Source organism: Canis lupus, chromosome 27 (assembly GCF_048164855.1).
Source record: "Canis lupus baileyi chromosome 27, mCanLup2.hap1, whole genome shotgun sequence".
NCBI lineage: Eukaryota > Metazoa > Chordata > Mammalia > Carnivora > Canidae > Canis > Canis lupus.
The window spans coordinates 43,522,007-43,547,091 of record NC_132864.1 but is presented as its reverse complement, the minus strand read 5'-3'; the positions used below and the strand labels follow the sequence as shown (position 1 = coordinate 43,547,091).

The 25,085-nt window shown below is 39.0% G+C and overlaps 1 protein-coding gene across 1 annotated transcript in view; it reads left to right on the top strand.

Moving 5' to 3' along the window:
* PCDH15 (protocadherin related 15) overlaps positions 1-25,085 on the top strand; it is an 876,905-nt gene that overhangs the window by 599,869 nt on the left and 251,951 nt on the right. Inside the window, exons 16-17 of the mRNA XM_072803740.1 lie at positions 11,962-12,041; positions 20,990-21,083. Of these exons, the coding sequence (XP_072659841.1) occupies positions 11,962-12,041; positions 20,990-21,083 (174 nt within the window). The remainder of the gene's footprint in view (positions 1-11,961; positions 12,042-20,989; positions 21,084-25,085) is intronic.

Below are 25,085 nucleotides of genomic sequence, written 5' to 3'. Positions count from 1 at the left end.
CTGAAGGTAACCAGTCTCCTGTTGACTCCCATGCTGATGTCCTCTTCAGGCTACCCATGTTCTCGTGCCAAATGCCTGCCTGTCCCTCCTCTTCTCCCAGCACAGATGCACTCCCCACCCCATGTGGACTCTGGCATGCTGTACAGGGCCATGGAAACACCCTCCGTATTGAGCCCAGACTTCAGCACATCTCAGGACCAGCTGCTACCACCATACACTAAATGGTTGCCTTCTTCATTCCACTTGTGCCGTTAGAGTCCCCGGCACACTGATGTCCTACTAGCACCCTTCCCGTGTAGATGGCCTCATGACCTGTAGCTCAGCACCCCACACAGATCGTGCAAAACCTCTTTGGACCTTGCAACCACCCCAGGCCACCACTCTCTCTCACAGAAGCCCGGCTTCCTCCCCTGGGCTCTACCATCCCATTCCAGGCATCCTGAGAAACCCCCTTTGCCTCACGTGGATAGGGATGCTCCATGATAGGACGCCAACACCCACTCAGGCTCTGACTCCCCACATCAGGCAGTTCTAACAATGTTTTGTAATTTTCAGATTGCAATGTTTCTACTTCTCTCATTGAATTTACTCCTAAGAATTTTATTTTTTAACTGTATGAAGTGGAATTATCCTCCTTAATTTTATTTTTGATTGATCATCATGAATATATTGTAATACTATGGATATTTTTATATTGGTCTTGTATCCTGCATCCTTTCTGAACTCATTTATTAGTCTAATAGTTTTTGAGTGGGTTCTTTAGATTTTCTATTTAAAAGATAATGTCATCCGCAAATGGAGATAATTTTACTTCTTCCTTTCCAAGATGACTTTTATGTCTTTTTCTTGCCTAATTACTCTGCTAAACCTTTCAGTAGAATGTTGTAATAGTTTTAAGGATAAATCTCTGTCTTATTCCTGACCCTACTAGAGAAGCTGTTAGTCTTTCAACTTCACTACGATGCTAGTTGGGAGTTTTGTGTAGTTGTCCCTTGTCAAGTTGAGGAAGTTCCTTTAAATTCCTACTTCATTAAGCATTTTTATCACAAAGTAGTATTGGATTTTTTCAAATGCTTTTCCTGATTTTTCTTAAATGATCCTTTTTTTCCCTTTGTTTAAAAAAATCTGTTTATTACATTAATTGAAGTTTCTTATGTTGAAATAACTTTGCATACCTGTGACAAATCACATTAGGTCATTATGTAGAATTGTTTCTATATATTGCTGAATTTGAATTGCTAGTACTTTGTTAAGGATTTTTACTTCTATGTTCATTGAATAGATTGACCTACAGCATTCTTTTCTTGGGGTTCCTCTGTCTGGTTTTGGTTTGAGGGTAATATAAGCCTCGTATAATTAGGAAGCGTTTCCTCTTTTGTATTTTAGAAGAGATTGTGAAAATGGTGTCAATTATTTAAATGTTTGCTAAAATTTACTAGTAAAGCTATTTGGGCCTTTTAAAAAAATACTTTATTCATTTATTCATGAGAGACACAAAGAGAGAGGCAGAGACACAGGGAGAAGGAGAAGCAGGCTCCATGCAAGAAGCCCAATGTGGGACTCGATCCTGGGACTCCAGGACTATGCCCTGAGCCAAAGGCAGATGCTCAACTGCTGAGCCACCCAGGCATCCCTTTAATGTAGTTTTTTAATTTTGTTTTTGAGATTACTAACTTCATCTTTTTACTTATTATACATGTACCCAGATTTTCTCTATTGTCTTTAGTCAGTTTTGGTAGTTTGTGCACTGCTAGGGATTTGTTCATTTCATCTAGGTTATTTGATATGGTGGGATACAGTTCTTCATCATATTTCCCTAAAATCTTCTCTATTGCTATGAGGCCAGTAGTGATAGCTCCTCTTTTGTTTCTAATGTTAGTAATTGGAAACTTCTCCTTTTTTCTTTATCTGTCTGACTAGAAGTTTGTCAGTTTTATTGATCTCTTCAAAATATAAACTTTTGGTTTAACTGATTTTTGCTCTATTGTTTCTTTTTATTTCATTAATCTACACTTTAATTTTTATTTATTTCCCTCTTCTTGTTTTTTTTTTTTTTTTTTTTTTTTTTAATTTTTTTTTTTATTTATTTATGATAGTCTCACAGAGAGAGAGAGGCAGAGACACAGGCAGAGGGAGAAGCAGGCTCCATGCACCGGGAGCCCGATGTGGGATTCGATCCCGGGTCTCCAGGATCGCGCCCTGGGCCAAAGGCAGGCGCCAAACCGCTGCGCCACCCAGGGATCCCCCTCTTCTTGTTTTAAGTTTATTTTACTCATCTTTTTTTCTATTGTCTTAGTTGAAAAGTTATTGACCTGAAAACCTCCTGTTTTGTAGATACAGATGCTTACAGCTATACATTTTTCTCCAAGAGCTGCCTTGCACTATTACATAAATTTTTGTGTGGATTTTTAAAATAATTTTCATTCATTTTGAAGCTTTTTCTAATTTGCTTTATATTATTGTCTCCGCTTCTGAGTGCAATGCTTAATTTCTGTATAGCTGTGAATTTTGAGACTTTATGTTGTTTGTTTCTAATTTTATTCCATTATGGACAGAGAAGGGATTAGCAGATGGCAGACAGTGGGTTTCTGCAACATGAATTGACAGGCAGAGGATAAGAAATGTTTGCTGTTGGCCTGTCCCTCCAGGGCAAGTACCATAGTCTCACACTGGAGCTGTAGGGGAGCAAGAGGCAATGATTCTGCCTACACCTGTTACAAGTAGAGCTTTTCTCATGCTGTGCTGGCTGAGAGTTGGAGGGGAAACACCTTATTGTTCAAATGCCACAGACTCTTGCTGTTCTTACTGAGATTTTGTAGATTTTTTTTAAATAAATGTTTCTCCTGTTGCTGTATGGTCTTAGAACGACTTCTACAGACTTTAATTTTTTAAACTGTTTTTTACTAGTCATGGTTGTTTTCATGGGAGAGGGTCTACAGAGCTCTTAAGTCGACCAACCCTGAAGTATTCCCCTCATGTGCTCTATTCTTGTTCAGTTTAAAAAGCAAGTACAACTGCAAAATATGTTTTAAGAAAGTTTTCCTGACATGTTAGTCCTGTTTATTGACTTATAATAATTCATATTGGGTATTATTTGTTCTGAATTAAGGATTTAACTGAATTTGTCCTTTCTGTCTCCAAATGTTGAGAGACTTTTTTTTCCCTATCATTTCTTTATGTCCCACCCCTACTAAGCCCATCCCTCCTCTTTCAGGATTAACTTACTAACTAATCAATATCACACTTTCTGATGCCTTATGATTAAACATGCCAATACATAAGTGACCAGGGAGAAATGTCATGTTTTATGTTTACATTTTAAATGTTATGTCTTGCTGAGTTTGGTAACATGTCTATATGTTACTTTATCAAGTCTTCCATGGAGTGAGTTCTACTGATGACTGACCTTTAAAAACACTATACAGGGTGCCTGAGTGGCTCAGTTGGTTGAGGGTCTGAATCTTGGTGTCAGCTCAGGTCATGATCTCACAGCATGAGACAGAGCCCCACATGGGGCTCCATGCTCAGCAGGAAGTCTGGTTGAGATCTTTCCCTCTGTCCCCCACCTCCCTTTCAAAAAAAAAAATTCAAAATAAATTTTAAAAATTTGAACAAAAAACACTTTACAGATTTTTTAAAAACTGCATGATGCAATTTTCATCTTGATATTAATACCAATTGTATTTATTAAGTGTATGCTGTGCACTAAGCTGCATCCTAGATATGAACTATTTTAGTAGTGTTGAAGTTGAATCAACATGACAACCTTGAATTAGATGCCTTTCTATTTCAGTATCCTACATGGAGTCACTGAGACACAAACAGGTTTAATCATTTGCATAGCTAATAAGTGGCAGATTTCACCTTTTATATTTTGCTTTAAAGCTTAAGATTTTTAGCTACCAAATTAAATCAATTCCTTAGACAATACTTTTTATTTGAGTAGAATTCTAGAGCTTTCTAAATATCTTTTGCTCCATCTGGTTCTACATCAACTATATAGACTATACTTTTCAAGTGTTATTCACCCATGTTATGTTTAGGAGTATAGGTTCAGTGACAGAGTCTAGTTCAGATAGTTAAAAGTCAGATAATTAGGACTATGCCCTCAATCTTACTAGTTCTGGGGTCTTTTTTTAATAAGTATAGGCTTAAAACAATATATGCTGAACATTATTTCTTTCTCAGTATTAATATCATAAAGGATCAGAATTTTCTCAAAGGTAAGGATGGACTGTCATACATGACACATCATTCCTGATTCTTGACTTTAAATATATTATTTATAATGGTTTCCTAATACATCTTTTGGCTTCCTGAGCACAGGATAATGTGACTATTAGTTTCTAAATTAGATTCTATATTTATACCAACAGATCGTATTGTGGTATATGAGGCTTAATGGATCCCTGTTTATTGATCCCTATGTTCTTTTTTAAAAGTAGATTTTTCTGTCTTTTTCCCTCAGTACCGTCAGACCATTAGCTGCATACTTACTCCATTCAGTTGGTCTGGCTCTATTAACTCCACTATTTTGAAAATCTAGTTTTAATGTGCTCAAGTCTGGGAACTAGTACATAGACTGTGAGGGAGGGCTTGAGAAACCCTTGAACTAATATGCAACAGTTTAAGTAGGGGTTTTGTAGGTCTTCAAATATCCATAGGCCTGAAAACACACACACACACACACACACACACACACACATACACACACACACTTCAATTTATTTAAAACTGAACAAGAATCATTTTGTTTAGCTATATTGGCATCAAAAATATTGTTTCTGAATTATATCTATTCAGTTTATTACCAAATCTTGAGTGTTGAGAATTGACAGTAACCAACTATCTTTCTACAATAATTAGATTATCCTTGGAAGTTAATAGTAGCCACCAATAGGCAGTAGTAAAAGAGCACCAGTGTTCTGTCACAAGCTCTTTTCTAAGTCTGAAAGACACTGAGAAAGACAAATGTGGAGTATGTAAGATGAAAATCAAAGTACTTTTGTTTTTTTGTCTTTTAATATAGTTGATTGAAGTACAAAACAAAACTGGATCCCTATATTCCTTTCACTAAACTTACCCTCTCAGCCACAGGAAATGCAAAGGCAAACACAAACTGTAAATACTAAAGCACACAAGTAACAAAGCAGACAAGCAATCTTTCTTACATTCTAGTAAGAAAAAGAACAATTAACAAAATATATGTGAGTTATATAAAATTTTAGGAGGTAATAAATGCTATGTGGAAATGTACATGAGGAAAAATGGAGAGGAATGTATGGAGGATGACAATTTGATCAGTGATGATTTTGCTAAGGTGACACTAGCAAAAAAAAATAAATAAAATAAAGAAGGTGAGAAGATGAGCGCTGTGGGTATCTGGTGTTCTGAAGTTGAGGCCTGACTGGTGTGTTTCGGGAACAATGAAGCACTAGTGCAACAGGAACAGAGTAAGAAAAGAGGAAATCTGTAGAAATGAAGGCACCCAGGAACCAGAGATGTGTGGAGATATCTACTCTCAGTGAAATCGTGTAGTAATGGAAGAATTTGCATAGAGCAGTGTCACGAATAAACAATATTTAAAAGGATCATATGGATTCTCTTTTGAGGATGTGAGAAATTGAGCAAATTAGTTAGGGTGCTATATCAGTAGTCCAGATGAGCCTGGAGTGGTATTCCTGGAAATGATGAGAGAGGTTTCCACCTTGTTATATTTCGTGGGTAGACACTAGAAGATTTGTTGGTGATTAGATTTGGGACAGAAGACAAGTGAAGAGTGGCTACTGAGATAAGCCCGAGCCACTGGCAGGATTGAATTTCCATTAGCCAGAATGAAAAGGATGTCAGAGGAAGAATAATTCAATTTCAGACATATTAAACTTGAAATGTCTTGTGACATCTAATTAAAGCTACTGAGTAGGGGGAAGAAATTTGGGCTAGAAATATACATTCGGGGTCTTGAGCATTTATGCTCTACTTAGAATATTGAAGTTGGATGAACTTCTTAAGGGGGCTAATGTAGAAGACATCCAAAGACTGATTTTAAGGTGCCAAGGAAATGAGAAGGATCAGGAATGGTGACCCAAAAGAGGACAGGTCTTGAAGTTGCCTTAGGGGAAAAAAGTGTATTAAAGGGAAGGGAGAGATCACTTATGTCTAATGCCACTGAGAGATCATGTTAAAAACAAGCAAACAAAACCAAGCAACAGAATAACTGTGAATTGATCAGTGGTTTTACTAATATGGAATTTATTAGGGATATTTAAAGGAGCAGTTTCAGTACAGTAGTCCTGGGAGAATTGGAAACGTGTTCAAAATGGTTTCAAGAGAGAATGAGGGCAGTGAGAAATACAGTTAATGGCTGGACAGGATGGAATGTCTTAAGTTGCGCTCGTGAATCACCGGAGCATTCTACGTTAGCTGTATTTCCAAGGTTTAGCTATTTTACGCTGCATATTATTTATCAAACTATTTTTTTTTTTTAGAAAATTGAATACTCTGACATTTTTACGTCAATGAACTTATTTCAAAAAAGGAAATTTTATATCAGGATCGTAAATGACAAAACAGCGCTTCTTGACATGAAAAGCCTGAAAAAAAAAAAAAAAAAGAAAAGCCTGAATTATTCATCAAAAGAGATTGATAAACATTAAGATTTTGTCAAAGGGCCAGCAGTTTCACACCAGGAGTGCCCACATACACATTTTTTGGAAAAACTGCTGTATTGAACTGAAAACCTCAGTTCTTGCTGTCAAGTAGTTTAATGACATAAATCAGAACTCGTTTGCCTAAGTGAGAAAAAGAAAAGATCATCTAAGTCTGTTGATTTTTATCTATTTTAGAATCCCTCGGGGCAGGTACTTTGTCTTAATGTCCTGTGAAATGTGCAGAATCATTCTGTGTGCATAAAGTGCACTCTACCAGATGGTATTTGATGGCTGTATTCATCTTTAACACGAATGGAATATTAGTTTAGAGAAGATTTGTTTTCTTTTTCCAAATTCCTTTTTTTCCAGTGTCTAAGCACCGCGCTTATTGAGATAAATACCTTTGTGTCCCTATTGGTACTTCTGACAAATGGGAGACCTGAGTTATACGCAGCGAAGTTATCTGGTTGAGCAGACTAGAAATAGTGGTGGCCTTGATCTTCAAAGAGACTCTATGTTGGCAAATTGAATTTAAATAAAATCAAAGAAAAAAAAATAAAAGTAAAGATATTCTTTGACCTGCAAGCAAAAAATAAAGGACAATTAGCTGTATCGTAGCTCATTGTGTTGTTCAACCTCTATCACCAGACCAGTGACTGAATTCCATCACTTGCTAGCTGTGCAACGTGAGCATCGTTCAGTTATTTAACCTGAGGTGTTTAACCTCAGCTTGTTTACTGGAGGCCAAAGAAAACAGGAGCCAGCTGTTCTTTCCCTGTGCCCTCTCCCAAAATGCCCTTCCCCACATGACTTGCTCTCTCTCGCCCTCCACAAATGTTTGCAAATTTTCACATTTTCCTGATAGCTTTCTGACAACCGACATAGGACTGCAAGCCCTCCCTGTCCCTCCCTGAGTGTCCTCCCTGATTATTTTAGATATTAGTAGCACTTATAGAGACCTGAAAGCTCTAGTTTCATGAATTATTTTGCTTTGTCTCTGTCTCCCCCTACTATGGTGTGAGTTGCACAAAGGGAGAATTTCTCGTCTGTGTTGCTCACAGAATTTTGTGTGTGTGGAAGCCCCAGTGCTTATAAACACAGTGCAGATGATTAATAACCATTATTGATACTGTTTTTAGCTTCATGTTGTGCTGAGACACCTTGCCTAGGAGGAGAGGGTATAGCCAGGGCTGCAGCCCAGGTGGCTGGCTCCGGAGCCCACCCAGGAAGCCCCCAGAAGACCCCTGCTCCCATACTTTTGCAGACCTTGCACAGCGGGCTCAGATTGGACTTGACTGATCAGAAATAAAGGCATTGAAATTATATTTGCATAAAGGATGATAAATGCCTTTCTCTTCTCTTATGGAAGACATTCACACTGCTCTCTCCCTTTTTTAAGATGAAAGTTACTATAATCTCCAAATTTTTTAAAAAATGTATCTTTCAATTAAGTAAATTATAGAGAAGTGTAACTGGAGTGGTGACAGAAAGACTCCTCTAATTGAAGTCCTTTGTGTTTCCCATTTATTATATGGTTACTGTGAGGTTTAAATGAGACAACGAGGGGATCGCTGGGTGGCTCAGTGGTTTCACACCTGCCTTTGGCCCAGGGCAGATCCTGGAGTCCCGGGATCGAGTTCCGCGTCGGGTTCCCTGCGTGGAGCCTGCTTCTCCCTCTGCCTGTGTCTCTGCCTCTCTCTCTCTCTCTCCCTCTCTCTCTATGTCTGTCATAAATAAATAAAAATAAATATTTAAAAAAATAAATAAGATAAGGATGAAAATATTGTTTCTGACACACAGTAAAGAGTCAATAAATTCTAACTCAAGGATTTGATCATATTTGAATTTCTTCCCATCTTTTAGAGATGACTGGCTAGACTCATATGTAGAAAAAAAAACTATATATTTTTATTGTTTTTATCCTTTAAATATTTTATTTAAGAGATAGAGAGCACATAAGTAGCAGGGGAAGGGCAGAGGGAGAGGGAGAAGCAGACTCTCCACTGATCAGGGACCCCAACATGGGGCTCCATCCCAGGACCCTGAGATCATGACCTCAGCCGAAGGCAGACACATCACCACCTGAGCCATCCAGGCAACCCTGGGAAAAAAGCTATAAAATGCTTTTAGAAATGTATTTTAGGTCAGAAATATTCACATGATCAAATCTAGATACTCAAAGAATCATTGCTTTTTTTTTCTGATTTTTCTAGTTATTGCCCTTATGTGTTATTTCTTCCTTTAAACAGTTTCTCTTCTGGGGCCACCTGGGTGGCTCATCAGTTGAGTGCTCGACTCCTGATTTCGGCTAAGGTCAAGATATCTGGGTCCTGAGATCAAGCCCTGCGTGGGGCTCTGTGCTCAGCGGGGAGTCTGCTTGAGATTCCATGTCTCCCTCTCCCTCCACACTTGCCCCACTCGTAGTCTCTCTCTAAAATAAATTTTAAAACTTGAAATAATTTCTCTCCTTCAATATCGACAAGTAGAGACACACAGTGTTTACACAAGTGCTAACACATGTAGTGGATAGATTTCAGAGCTCTAATCCAGATAGCACCATTCCCCCTCCCTTGGTTGACTGAGAAATAATGAATCCTCACTACTTACTACACCGTTGGCCACAGATCCTCAAACAACCACAGAGGATTGGCTAAAAGAGTGAAAGAAATAAAACAATCAAAAAAGGATTTCCTTCCAAATCCTGGGCCTGAGTCGAGTTTCCATATGGGTGCAACCCCATGTGAGAATGAAGTAGGCCCATTCCTGCCCCTCCCATCTCTTAAAAACCAGAAGTATTTAAATGGCCAAAGAAAACGGAAAGAAGTATTTCAAGGTATCTCAGGAATTGAAAGTAATTAATGTGGATGAAAAATTGAAAATCCTCTAGGAATTTCTCTCGCATTATTTTAGGAACATAACAACATAATGACTTAAATACGTAAGATGGCACAGCGTTCACAGTGTTCTCATCCCACAGCAACAGTAACAGGTATTAGAGTAGATCCAATCCATTAGAAGAAAGGTTAACATTAATCTGGACTTAGCATTATTTACACAGAGCTATCGTGCTCCAGAATCCAGTTTTTTTGGCTCTTATGAAAATACAAGACCATCAGCCATCTTTCAGAAAATAACCACTACCACATGCCAGCGAACAAACAAAAAGAAATTGGTAATATCTATAACAGTATGACAGGGAAAAATGACTGAAAGAGAAAAACAGAAAAAAAAAAAGTGTAGTATGAGCTTTTCAGTGCTAACAGGCAGTCTCTTAATGACATAGGTAGGCCAGGACCGAGGACCCAGAGGGGCTCCCACGGGACCAACCAACAGGGCCCCTGGCTGTGCGCAGGATGGAAAACAAATGCGAGCCAGCAGGAGGTGAGAGCAGAGTTTATTGAAGATACAGAGAGAGTGCAGGTCCAGACTGTCTGGAAGACACAAAAAGGAAAGGAGAAAGAGTCTCATCTTTATTCAGGGTCTAGTGTGCTTGTCGTGTCCTCTAGGGTATTCAGGAATGGGTCAGAGCAAGAACAGGTGCCCAGGTGTCCTCCATAAGTCACATTCCTTGGATCCAAGGGTCTTGGGGTTGAGATGTCTAGTGGGGTGGTCGGGTAGATACACAGGATGACCTCATCTGGTCTTTCTTGCCCGGTCACTCCTTAGATTTTATATGTTGTGCTAGATAAGTCCAAAGAAATCATTAATTCCTTGTCCCTTACAAGGAGGACATCCTGCATGGCATGTATAAGGTGGGGTGCAGGTCCTAGGAAGAATAGAAGCCAGAAAATGAGCAAAAAACAGATTTTTATGGAGTCCTTCAATCTCCCTGTCTCACTAACATAGCATAGTTCTGTGTTTCTTCAGAAAGTTCCCTGTGTCATTATTTGCAGTTCTGTTTCATCTTTTTGGCTAATACTTGCCTGGCAAAGAACAGAAAATAAGAGGATGATATCGCTTGATATTTATGAAGCATCTACTCTCAATTCCATTGAGACTGTTTTAAAAAATATTTTGTTTCTTACTCTATAAATCTTAGATTTCTACGATAAGGAATTCAACGAAATTTAAAATGTCAGATTTAGATATAAATGCAATGCTTCAAGGTATTACCCTGGGTAGTTTACTATTTCATTGCCTTTTAGTGACTGTGTATCCGTAATAATGCAAAAGCATGACTCAAAAGAAATAAGAGGTAGGCCTGAAGGAAGTGGTCACCTTGCTCACTTAAATTTGACTGCAGGGCCACCAGGAAGACAGCTATTCCCGTGGCCCATGGAGAAGATGTGGTAGGGATGGAGCTCAGACATAAGCACATAACTGCAGACGGTTGAAGGGTCGGCCCAGTGGGATCTGCTGATGGGGGGCGCACGGGAGAATAGGAATGAACAGTCAGGATATGAGGCTGAGCAAACAGAGGTGTGCAGGGGTCACTATGATGTGATGGAGCCTGAAAGCACCAGCCTGCAGTTATGTTGAGGGTGGAAGATGGAGAGACAGCAGGATTTGGGGGTTTGAACATTTTCAGTTGGGGATGCTTGTCCCTCATCCAGCTGGGTGCTCAAGGAGGCCACAGGTTATGCTGAAATTCAGAGGAAAAGGCAGGGTTGGGAATGTGTACCTCCAAGTCAGAAGCTGTTGGCCCGGTCTCCTCTGACTTGGGTGAAGGAGAGAGAAGAATGTATGGGAAACCTTCAACGCATCAGATGTTAGCCTGTGTGCCTGGACACCAGTCATTTCAGCTAAACCTCTCAGTGTTGATTGACTGTTTTGTGTTGTTACCATTCTCATTTCCAAATTCAGACGTTGAAAAATAATCACATGTGTAGACACGGAGCCAGTTTCGAATTCAAGTGCCCCGGCTCCAGATTCAGGATTCTTAAACCATGAAGCCTCCTGACTTGACATATTCCCAGCAGAAAAGGGAACCAGTGGACTACACAATGCCTTTACCCTGTAAACATGGACACAGAGTCTAACACATCTGTTTTAACTGTAGAGATACACTCGTGTAAAAATTAAATACACGAACCATCACTCTATTTCTGCACCAGGTAAGATTATGTGCACATTAGGACGATATTCCTCTTACTCACTGTCACCACCTTCAGAGGAGAGGAAATGACAGACATGCTGGGGTGATAGGAAATTCTGAATTTTACCTCTTGCCGTTGGCACATCTTCTTATCCCTTGTGTGTCCAGGTGTCTCGGGGATGTTCTGTGCTGTTGGTTTCCCGCTCCTGTGTTCCAGGGTACCAACCAGGATCTGTGTCCATGACTCGATAATTCAATCATGTTTTCTCTCTGAAGGCAACTGATCGAGAGGGTGACCCGATAACGTATGCCATTGAGAATGGAGACCCTCAACGAGTTTTTAATCTTTCAGAAACGTAAGTTACAAATGATCTCAGCATTTATTTTATTTATTCCTGGTAGCAGGGGAACAGACTTCTAATCAGAGGCTTTCAGCTGTTTGTAGTTTTATTTTACTTTTTTTATTTTTCTCTAAGAATGCTAATGAGATCTGGGGGCGGGGGATAATTCTGAATTCAGAAATCTTACCCAGGAGACTACTTATTTTAAACATTTTTACTAGGTAAAATCCACTGAGGTGGAAACACTTTATTTGTAGACTGGGATTAATTAGATCCCTTTAAAGTTGCCAGGTACTCATAATAACAAAGGCCTTTCTGCCGAGAGTAATGTGGCGCTAAATTGTTCATTCAAAGAGAGTTTTGTAAGACAAAGCATAATTCAGACATATTTAAAGTACCAACAAAGTCTACCCTTTGGCTTTTGAGTCGTGTAGGTGTATTCTGAAAAAGCTTAGCACACAAGCATCACCTGTCCCTGCCCAGCCTTTGGGGGTCTCTATCACTGTGGCTCTACTCCCCTCCCAGGGTGGCAGAGAGAAAAGCAGTCACCCCCAGGAGGAAGGCCGGAGCCCCTGAAGGAGGCGCTGAGGTTTGCAGAGGGGTCACTGGCTTCCCTTCTGCAAGAGCCATGTACCAGTGCCGTGGTCACCTGTGGCTGGTCCTATGTCTCGGACTCTGACTCTGAGCAGCCACAAGTGGCTCTCCTCCCTAAAAGAATGGAAAACTCAACGTGGACCATGATTATAACGTGAGAATTTTCACAAAGGAATCAGACACTGCTTTCGTCTCGGGAACATGTGTGCATGATGTCAATTCCAGGGAACGATAGATGGTCGCTGGTCTTGGGAGGAACACCTGTAATTTCACGTTGACTAGGTTGTTCCAACCATGAGTTAGTTTGCCTGGAAACAGTACTGCTCAGACTTTTTGATTTCACAAATGAATAAACTTCCATTTAAAAATATGGAAAGGTTGAGGCATCTGGGTGGCTCTGTGGTTGAACATCTGCCTGTGGCTCGGGTCGTGATCCCGGGATCCTGGGATCGAGTCCCACATCGGGCTTCCCACAGAGAGCCTGCTTCTCCCTCTGCCTGTGTCTCTCCCTCTCTTTGTGTCTCTAATGAATAAATAGAATCTTTTAAAAAAAATGGAAAGACTTAACTATTCAGAATTTTCTCCTATAGATAAATACAAATCTAAGTTAGCTATGATTTATAATCATCCTGAAAGAAATAAATTTTTTTGAAGGAACACTTTAACAGCAATCATGACTGCATGGTACTGGTATAAGAGTATAAGAGTATATTATAGATCACTATGATAAAGCTAAGAGTCCAGAAATAACCAGATTATAACATTTGTGGTCACTCAAGCCCCCCCCCCAAAAAAAAACAGCCAAGACAATCCAACCAGGAAAGAATAACCTTTACAGTAAATGAAATTTGGGGCTGTGTACAAAGGAATGAAGTTGGATCTTTGCCTCACAGCATTAGCAAAAATTAAAGTGGATCATAGACCAGAGATTAGAGTATGTAACTTCTAAGAGAAAATACAGAAGTAAATCTTCAAAATGGGAACTAAGCAGTGCTTCCCTAGATATGACACAAAAGCCCAGTGACTAATAAGAAGACGGGTAAGTTGGGCCTCATTCAAAATTTGGAATATATATGCTTCAATGGTCAGTATCAAATAAGTGAAGACCACCCCAGCCTGAGAGAACATATGCTTAAATTATGTAGATGATAAAGGACCTACAAATATCTAGAATTTGCAAAGAACCATTACAACACCAAAATAAACGGAGAAATAATCCAAATAAAAAATGGACAGGAATTTGAATAGACATTTCTCCAAAGATGTGATATGTGTGGCCAATAGCATCTGGAGATGCACTTGTGATCACGAGCCATCTGGGAAAATGCAAATGAAAATCACGAGATGCTGCTTCTCACCTACTTAGAATGTCTGTAATGAAAAAGGAAGGGAAAAAAAAAAAAGAATCATGGTTGAGATATCAGAGTCCTCATCTATTTCTGAGGGGAAGTAAGGTCAGTGTGTTCTTTGGAGAACAATGTGTGATTTCTTCTAACTGTGAGATGGAGAGCTACCCTATAACCTGGTAATTCTATCTGTATCTACTCAAGAAATGAAAACATACATCCCCAGAAAGAGTTGTACAAGAGTGTACACAGTGGGATTATTTGCAACATATGGGAACAATTCCACGTTCATCTATAGATGTGGATGGGTCAACAGAATGTCGGCCCATACAATGGAGAACCTTGTCAATAAAGGAGAACATCGTGCCAACACCTGTCACAACACGGATGGACCTTGCAAACATTATGCTGAGTGGAAAGTCATTCACGTAGGACCACACACGGTATGATTCCGTTTGTGCGAAACATCCAGAACAGGCAAATCTATAGCGACAAAGGAAGTAGACGAGTGGTCGCCTGGGGCTAGGGAGTGGGAGCGAACAGGGAGTGACTGCCACTGGGTGATGCTAAGAGTGATGAACATGTTCCAGAATTTATTGTGGTAACATTCGACAACTCCACGAATATACCAAAAGTCATTGAATGGCACCCTCCAAATGGCTAAGTTTGATCCTATGTGAGTTATATGTTAATAAAGTTGTGTTTGAAAAAGACAGCAGTGAACCTCCCCTTCCAGAGCAAGCAGGAGGCCCAACCCTATACTCTATTAAGGATTTCCATTCCTGTCTATCTGCTTTTCCCCCTGAGTCTGAACAATTTTCGATGACTGGCTGTGAAATCGGATGAGCCACCAATTTTACCAAAGAAATTCTCCCCTCGTGGTGATACCCTAGCAAGGATTTCTCTCCTTTTTTCTCTCATCTCTGTTTTTGAAACCAAAGAAACACCTAACTAGGTCATAGAGGTTCTTTAAGGTATAAAAGATATCAACCTGGCATCCTTGTTGTCTACACTGACCCCAGTTCCTAACACTACAGCTCCTTCATCAACTCACACACACTTAAGGCCAATCTCCTTAAGTGCAAAATGCTTCCGGGACAGCTAGAGCAGGGCACGTCCTTGTGACCTTCGCAGGGTCTCTTTCAATGATCATCCTTGGTTCGGGGTCCCAGACAGCGGGTCCAGTGCTTTCTATCCTATGGTCAGTTTACCTCAGCCACTTCATTGCTGTTGCTGTTGTTATATATTTGCAGGCTACCCGAGCCCATGACCAATGTATTTCCACACATTTGAAAAATGTGGGAAAAATTGAAATTTTAATCCCTTCCCTCTCAAAACTTCTGGGCTACCTGTGCACATTTGCACCACTGCTTCTATGTAAGTTTTAAGAATTTGAATACTTCAGGTACCCTTTAGAGAATAATAGAAAGGAAAGAATGGTCTACCTTAGCAGACACTATAATCTATACACATAAGAGTTTCTGGTTACGCTTTCCTTCTCAAAACAACAACAAAAAAAGTACATGTTCATTGTTCACTTTAAATACTATATTATTTTATGCTATGATACAAATTTTAGCACTAATCATCATAATCCTACCATTAGTCTACCTCGTTCTGTTGAAATAAAAATAGGCCAAAAAAAAAAAATAGGCCAAACTTTTTCATAAACCCTTAAAACAATCAGTAGTAATAAACAATCATTTCAATGATAGTATGTATTTACAAGATGCTGGATTTTTATCTCATATTAGTGTATTGGATTAGTCACATTGCCACGAAAGAAACTCACTCACTCTTTCAAGAAAATGATTTGTTCCTATAAATGAGTCATTCCTCACCACGTGTTAAATGACCAGATCTGTGAGGTTCTGTAACGCATTCTATTATTTTAATAACTTTTCATAGTATCTTTGTTGAGAGCTGCGTGTGACCCAGCAAATATTTATTCATCAAACACTTACAGATAAGTAAGCATTTGAACAAGATATAAAGAACACTTCCTTTCTAGTGTGATGGCCAAATATCTACATCAGTTATAGCAGGAAGGTGAGGACTTTTCTGTAGACGGAATTGTGTATAACACGGAGAGGCAAAAACGCTAAGCAGAAGAACCTCCAAGTTCTATCTGGCCCTTATTAGAATTTTAGGGGAAAAGCTTTCTTTTTATCTTCACTGGCATTTTATTTTTTTTTCCCTACATGACTAAATTCATTTTGACACCGATTTTAAAGCTTATTATCTGTGACACGTCAGTGTGAACTTTGCAACTACATTGAAGATTACGTAACATTGAAGAAAAGGATATGCACTTGCTTTTCTGTCTCTCCTTCTCTCAAAATACACATCTGAATGGAAGCACTTCCTCATGCCCTTCGCTGGACCACGGTGGCTCCTGCCACCACCTTCTGAACTCAGCCCAACTCCGGCCTCTTCTGTGGGGGCCTATGTTTGCTCCCCGCCAATCACTGTTTCACACCAAACACCACATCACACATCTTCAAGGATACTCCAGCCTCTAAATATCATCGTGAGGCCTGTAATGTGATGCCCACCGGCAGCACGGGAAATCTCTCAAAGACTCAAGACACTTGTAAGGATAAATGATATTAAATCACAGCCGGTGGAATATATTGAAAATGTTTAAAGGAGGCCTCGGATATAGAGCGCGAGAGCTGTGGGGTAATTTCTGTCAGCCCACAGTGTTGCTGCCCCAATATTTCCTAATCCACCATGCAATTTGGGGAAAAAAAATGACTGCTTGGAGCATCAGATTTTGAGTGCCAGCAGACTGGCTTATGTGGAAGGAGATCCCCCTCTACCATGTTTTAGTTACATGGCCTGAACAACTTCTGAACACCCATTTTTAGGGTTAGGCAAAGCACCCCATTGTCTAAAAAAGCTTGATTTTGTTCAGTACAGTACTTTTCAGAAAGATAGCCTTCAGGTTTGGTGAGAGAATTCCATGTAATCCAATTAATTTGATTGAAGTGAAAGTCGCGTGGCGTAACATCAACCATTTCACAGTGAACAGCTCGGTGGCACTGAGAAGGCCCACTGGGTTGTACAACTATCACTTAGATCTAGTTCCGGAGTATCTTTATCCCTCCAAAGGGAGACCTGACCCAATAAGCAGCTGCTCCCCAGTCACCTCTCCTCTCACCCCTGGCAACCACCAATTTAGGTTCTGTCTCTGTGGGTTGACCAATTGCCATTTTTCATATAAATGGAAGAATGTAACATGGAGCCTTTCGTGTCAGACATTTTTCACTTAGCCCAATGTTTGGAAGTTCAGCCACGTTGAGCAAATCTCAATACTTCATTCCTGTTGATGCGTGCCTACTATCACGTTGTTTGCATGATACAATCTGTTTCTCCATTCATACATTGATGGACATTTGGGCTGTTTTCCGGTGCCTTGGCTCCTGTGACTACTGCGGCCGTGAACACATATGTGCATGTATTCAAGATTCTGTTTTCCATTCTTTCACGTATATTTGCATAATTGGAATTCCTGGGTCATATTGTCATTTTATGTTTACTTTTTGAGGAACTGCCAGGCTCTTTTCCACAGAGACTGGACCACTTTCTGTTTCCATCAGCCATGTACACGGGTTCCAGTTCTGTAAACCTTGTCAACGTGGTTTTTTCCCATTTGTTGTCTTTTGTTAATTATATCCATCCTAGTGGATGTAAAGTGGTATTTTATTGTAGCTTTGATTTTTATTTCTGTGACTACTAATGGCATTGAGTAATGTTTTCTTGGACTTGTTTGTCATGTATTTATCTTCTTCGGAGAAATATCTGTTCAAGTCCTTTGACTAAGTTTTAATTGGGTCATTTGTATTTTTGTTATTGGGTTTTAAGAGTCCCTGGCACATTTGGGGAGCCAGTCTCTTATCAGATATATGATTTGCAAATAGTTTCTCCCATTTTCTAGGGTTTTTTTCAACTTTGTTTTAAAAAATTCTTAATGTTGGTGAAATCTAGTATACCTATTTTTTTTTCTTTTGCTGCTCATGCTTTTAGTGTCATATTTAAGAATCCGTTGTCAAATCCAAGATCATGAAGATTTATCCTCAAGTTTTTTGCCTAAGAGTCTCATGGTCTCCGTACTTAGGTTTAGATGGTTGATCTATTTTGAATTAATTTCTGTAGATGGTGTAGTCAAACAGCCCAATTTCATTCTTTCGCATGTACATCTCCAGTTGCCCCTGCCCCATTTGTGGAAGAGACAATTCTTTCCCAATTGAATGACCTCAGCATCCATGTTTAAAACCAATTGGCCACAGATATATAGATTTATCTCTGGATTTTCAATTTTATTCCATTCCCAAGGATACATGGGTGCTTTTATATGCCCTGATTTCCCAAGAAACTTTCTGCCCATCTTTTCCTTCCAGGCTTCCAGTGCACTAGGGTACACCTCAACTGTAATCTTTTGCCTCAGGTGACTGCAGGTTATTTCACGCCTTCCAGTGAGTTCCAGGAAAAACAAAAACAAAAACAAAAACAAAAACAAACTGCTTCCCTGCATCCAGTGAGTTCTGAGTTAGGCAAAATAAAGACAAGCAGCATGCATTATTCCTCCAGACCAGCAAACAGAATTATTTATGAATAAGGATAGTTCTGCTCCCACTAGAAATGGGGACCAGAGTGTCACCCTGGGAAGCCTGACCGCCGTATTCAAGACCACTGATGTGACTCCTATGAGATATATTTTCAATCATGTAAGATATAAGGAGCACTATTATTGATGTACGATTCTTATGTATTTTTATTATGTGAACTTACAAGAATTCCTGCATTCATAAAGGCGGCCCAGGGTGTCCGGCTCTATAGCTTCCAGACGGCTGGTAGTTATTTCAGAAATTTCACCTTTGCTAGTTATTTCAGAAATTTCAGGAAAGTGTGCTTGTGTGTACCCATCCACTAGTCTATAAAACCCACAAAATATGACCTATTCTTTCTCTCCTTTTCCATCTCCCAAATATCCTGTCCAACTGCCTACTGTTCTGAGACACAAGGCACACACCATCTCAAGAGAAGGGATATCTACATAATAGTCACCTGACCATTAAAAATTAGCTGTTTATGTATAATATGGGAATACTGTATAAGGTTCTAGAGATTTTCTAGTTTAATGTACGGAATAGAATATTGATGTTTGAACCTTAAACTGAGGGGAGAAAATGGAAAGCAGTAACTCAGTTTTCTTTTTTCTTTCATTGTACTATGGCTAGGTTTTCAGGTTTCCTTCCTTTTCTCTTTTTTTTTTCTTTTCTTTTTTAACAAGATGTTATTTGTTTGAGAGAGAGCGAGAGCCAGAGAGATCACAGAGGGAGAGGGAGATGGAGAAGCAGACTTGCCACTGAGCAGGGAGTCCAAACTGGGGCTTGATCCCAGGACCCTGGATCACGACCTGAGCCGAAGGGAGACGCTTTACCGACTGAACCACCCTGGTGCCCTCCTTCCTTTTCTTAAACAGCTTGTGAATACATCTCAGAAGCAATAAATGTCTTAGTTTTCTCTTGAAGTCATTTTACATTGAGATTATAAGAACCACCTGCATTGTGGGAAGTTACTCCAAAAGCCATTGTTATGAACTACTCTGGGGCTTGATTTTCAGTTATTTTGACAAAACATTTAAAAACTGTTCAAGTAGTGGACTTAGTTTTCATAGTTATACCACATGTTTAGAGCTTTTCCAAGTCCATCTGATCAACAATAACACAATAAAACTGTAACTCTGACTTTGATTCATTGGTGTTGACTCTCTTTACCCAACTACCATGTGTGATATGAATGGCTTAAATTCCACTATAACAATAAAACACTTGGATTAAAATGTGAAAGCCTTCTATCACTCAGAAATAGATTGGTTTTATGATTGAATAAATATTTTCGTGTTTTATTATATTAATATAACCTGTCCTCTACAATAGATGCTTGTTAGGACTTTACTAAAATGTCAAGTACAGCATCAGATTGTAGTATCTAAGACATAAATGTGGAACTTGCTTTAAAGAACATTGTAAGTGACCAAACTGTTATAAAACAAATTACATTGCAGAATAAAGTCTTAAATATTTGGAGGCATTTGTTTTAAACAGCGAAAGGGCAAGAAGTAGTATTAAAATAGTCTAATTATGAGAATTTGTCCAAAGGCTATTCATCTCCCATTATACATAATAAAATTAAGAAGCATCTAAATTTCAAAGGAACAACTAAACTCTAAAATTGTTGGTGTATCTGACAAAAACTTGCTTTTATAAATCCTAAAATGAGAGAGTGAAGGCTCATAAAATTATGTTTTCTTAAAAAGAATGTAAACTCTGCAGTCTGATTCCTCTCTGGAAAACAACATATTTAGAAATGATCATTATAGAGAATAAAAACAAATATTACAAAAATAATCCCAATACCTGTGAAAGTTGTAATATTCCACTGCATATTTTCTGATTGTCTACAATGAGCCTCAATTGTTTCAAAATGAGAAAAGAAGGATGAGATAGATGTTAATTGTTAGTGTTTGTCAAAGGTGGAATTCAGATGTTTGCATTTCCAGTATGGACACATAAGTGGCAATGGATGGGAATGTCGATATATATGAGTTTGAGTTCTAAGAAACTATTCCTTGATTCAAAGGAATATGAAACAGCTAAAAAGATTAATGGAGTCTTTTGCCTTTGAAATAATCATAAACAAGATAGATATCTTTCTTCCCGTAATGAATCAAGCACTGTTTTATTTTTCTCTTGGAGCCTGGAGAATCAGCTGGGTTATCTCCTTCAGTTTGGCAGTTTTTCATTGTTGCTAAGAAGCTCAACAGCCTTAAAAGCTTTTTTTTTTTTTTTTTTTTCAATTTTCCACATGAATCCTAGATTCCTGCATCTTAAATATTCAGGCAACATTTGCCGACAGGGAAGAACCTGTGGAAAGTAGTTCCCAATGGGAGGAAGATTCCCTGTGACTTAGGATCTTTGTGTGTCTCATCTGTTTGTTTGTTTTCTTTGTTACTAGTACTGGGATTCTAACCTTAGGGAAAGCCCTGGACAGGGAGAGCACCGATCGCTACATCCTGATCGTCACTGCTTCGGATGGCAGGCCCGATGGGGTGAGTACCCAGCCTGGGGACAGGTGGCAAGAACGGTGTGGGAGCAAGAGAGCCTTATAGCCTGATGCATCACAACGCATCACAATCCTGAGTCTGGGAAGTCATCCCTTTGCACCCGGAGCAGCTCCTTAATACTTGGAGAAGTGCTCTTGTCTCTAATGGGCTCTTTTAAGAGTGGGACCCATGCTCTGAACCTGTCACAGTGTTGGAACTTCTCACCTTGACAGAGTATGTACCTGCCATTGGCATTCTTACCCAACTTATGGGAAAAAATGAAATCTAACGGTCTAAAATGCATTCCACGGTGGTCATCATGAGCATGGCACTCAGAAATATGTCCTGGCAGTTTTCCTCTGTTTGGAATCTGCTCCCTTTAATGTCATTTTTTGAGGGGGTTGGAAGGGGTGTGTGGATACATGTCTTGAAGCTCTTAGGAAGCCACGTTGATGGATTCTGCACGTTGTTTGTAAGCAGCATTCAGGATCCTGACTAATCCTTGCTGATTGGAGTGGTTTAAATGGGCCCATCATACCAAAGAGGATAAGTTTTGTTTTTTCTGCACCTAAAAATCGCTTTTAAGAATAAATCAACTGTTTAGTCATTCTGAGTGTTTTAAAATCATTGAACTGTATTCTTTAAACCAACTTGCTTACAACCACTACTGTTCTAATTTTTTTAACATTATGATATATCAATTGTTGGTAACAGGTCCTTAGATTGTTTTGGTTTTGGGTTTTTATGTCTTGTATGACACAAAGTAGTTTTTTTCTTTAGTCACATGCTTATAGACCAACCCACTGTCCTCTGGAAGTAGTTTCAAATTCACTTTAGGAGCATAGGCAAGGCTCACTCAATTAAAAGAGCAACACGGCTCCGCTTGACTTAAGATGACCTGTTTGATCTGCTGGAGGCATATCTTTGAGAAGGATTGCTCAGAAAATCTTATCATGATAAAAACATATAAGCTTGCTACCTGTACAATTTTATTACTCTAAGTAAAAGTTAGAAAAATACATAAAGATGATTAAACTTGATGATCTGTCCATAGTAAGCCATTTGCCATTGCTCAAACATTAGGTAAAACAGTTAGTTACATGTAGAAAATAAAATATGCAGAAAAATCTGAGTCACTAGTGGGGCTACTAGAAGGTACTTAGATTTACAAAGAAAAATAAAACCAAGATCAATTTTATATATGCAGCATTCCTGATTAGGAGTATGCCTGTGTTACGTATATATAAAGAAGTTGGCATTTTATTTTCAAGAAGAAAATAAGAGAAGAATTTGACACATGGAAGATTAACTGGCAACTTGCCTAGGAGATAATGAGGAGGGTCCTGGGGAGCCATTATTTAGTATGGAGGAAGAGGTATTATTAGAAAAGGAAAAGAAATGAGTAGCACTCAGGTCAGTCATTAGGATAGAAAAAAATTCATTAAGATAAAAAAAAAAAAAAAGAAAACTGGGCAACCCCAGTAGCCCAGTGGTTTGCCACCTGCCTTCGGCCCAGGGCATGATCCTGGAGTCCCGGGATCAAGTCCCACATCCGGCTCCCTGCATGGAGCCCGCTTCTCCCTCTGCCTGTGTCTCTGCCTCTCTCTCTCTCTCTCTCTCTCTCTCTGTCTCTCTCTGTCATGAATAAATAAATAAAATCTTAAAAAAAAAAAAAAGAAACCTAATACACAGCTTTGGAAGATGTCACATTACAAATCAGAGATTCATGGCAGTGATGTTAGCTAAGACACTTTAAACCTGCCCTTAACAATAATTTCTTAGGCAAGAGAACAGAAGTGAAAAATAGAGTATATTAAGATATCCAGCATAGTCTCAATCTACTAATTATGGGTTTACCACATCAAAAATTGAGACTAAATTCTCGGTTAATTTCTTCTAGAGCATTTTTTTCCCCCAGTTACTTTCTTGGTAATTTCAGGCCCCTTGGCCAAGTCACTTAGCATTTCTGGTCCCACCACTACTCAGGTATTTACAATCCTATGATCAGTAAGGTCTCATTCAGCTTTAAAATTCTGAGCCTCTCACATAAATATGTTTAAATTTTTATTTTTTAAAGATTTTATTTATTTATTCATGAGAAACGTAGAAAAAGGCAGGGACACAGGCAGAGGGAGAAGCAGGCTCCATGCAGGGAGCCCGATGTGGGACTCAGCCCCACCACCTGGGATCACACTCTGAGCCAAAGGCAGATGCTCAATCACTGAGCCACCCAGGTGTCCCCATAAATATGTTTCATTTTCTAAAGTTTGTATTGAGAATATCAGTAGAGAAAGGGATGTTTAGATTTCAAATAAAAGCTTCTTTAGCTAATTCCATTGTTTACATAATTTTAGGGATGGGCTTCCATGTATCTGAAGGAGAAAATGATAATACAACCAGTAGAGTGTCGTGTTGTGATGTGCTTTTCTTATCTATACATTTAATCTTATGTCCTTTGTAGAATTATGGAAAATTAACCTTTTAATCTTAATGATCGTGGTTTTCAAGAAAGGTACTTACTGAGCACAGACCCCAGGTGGAGGTATTTTTCTTAAATCAAAATTATTACCAGCAATTTGTGTGAAACAGCTTGGGAAGATATGATTTGATAATTTCATCATGGAAACACCACCTCTCCCACCCTTCCCCACACTGTGTTTTTAGGGGAGAAGAACGCTAACATTTATTGCTCATTGCTAATGTTTTGTAGACGAAGTTGATGACATTTTACTTGATGCTCTTGGGTTTTTTCCTTTTTCTAAATCAATTTTGTCAATAGTAGCAGGAAAAACCTAAACAAGTTAAATATCTCATTATTATAAATAATGAGATTTCTTTGTCTACCATGAATACAGAAAAACTCATACTCTTTATATTTTCATAGCTATTTACACTTACTTGAAATTCTTGCAAATCAATATAGTCGAAAACTCCCTAAGAAAACTTCTTCCATGTTTTATTCCAATATTTTCACATTTTAGCTGAAATGACTTTGAAACTTTTATATAGCACTTGCTTTTGTAAGCACCTACATTTCACCTTATTTATAATAATAGCTCCCAAATGCGTTTTTGAAGGAATACACACACAACGTCTTTGCGGAGGCTTCTTTGTAACATTATTTACTTCTAATCTAAACTAAGTCTAACCAATCTGAACTAAAAATACAATTTATTGGAATGTTTTCATGGAAAATGTGGGCAAACTTTATTATGTTCATAGATATAGTTTGATCAGCAGGGAGGAAAAAAATTTCCTTGACCCTTTAATGTCCCTCACTGGGTCTAAAAATTAAAAGTGACAAAGAGAGATTAAGAGGGGAAAACACACAAATTTATTTAAGTTTTACAGGATGTGGGAGCCCCCATAAGGAAGCGAAAACCCAAAGAATTGGTGAAACCTGCTTGCTCTAATAGGAGGTTAAATGAAGAGAGGCGGGTGTGGAAAAGCAGCTAAGCTCTGTCGGGAAGCTAAAGGGAGGTGTGAATTATTTGGACAAGGTCTGCTTGTATAGAATTCTCTCTGTCTCAACTTCTTGCTCTTGTTGATAATAAAAATGTTACCTTCCTTCTGATGCAGGGAGTACATCTTTCCGTGGGAATTTAATGTCCTGCTTTTAAGAAAAAGAAGGAAGGACTGAGTGTTTTTCCTGCATTTGCTGTTTTTCAAGTGCCTTTAACTCAAAAGGGTCAATATACCAAAGAGGCATATTTTGGGGTGTTGTTTTCTGAACTCCTTCATCAATCACTGGTAGCAAGAGCCTTTAGGAAGATGGCTGGAGGTAAGAGGAAGCCAAGCAGCAGGGGCTTAACCGAAGCAGGATTTATTGGTCTCAAATATAAGGAAACATAGAGGTGGACAGGAAAGGGCTTGTGTACAGGACTTCAACAACTCATCAGGGATGACCACTGTCTCTTTCCTGCTCTGCCATTTTGTTTTCATCTTCATGGTTACCTAATGAGTTTCTGATGACTAATGCCACTCTAGGCATCTATTCTCCATTGCCAA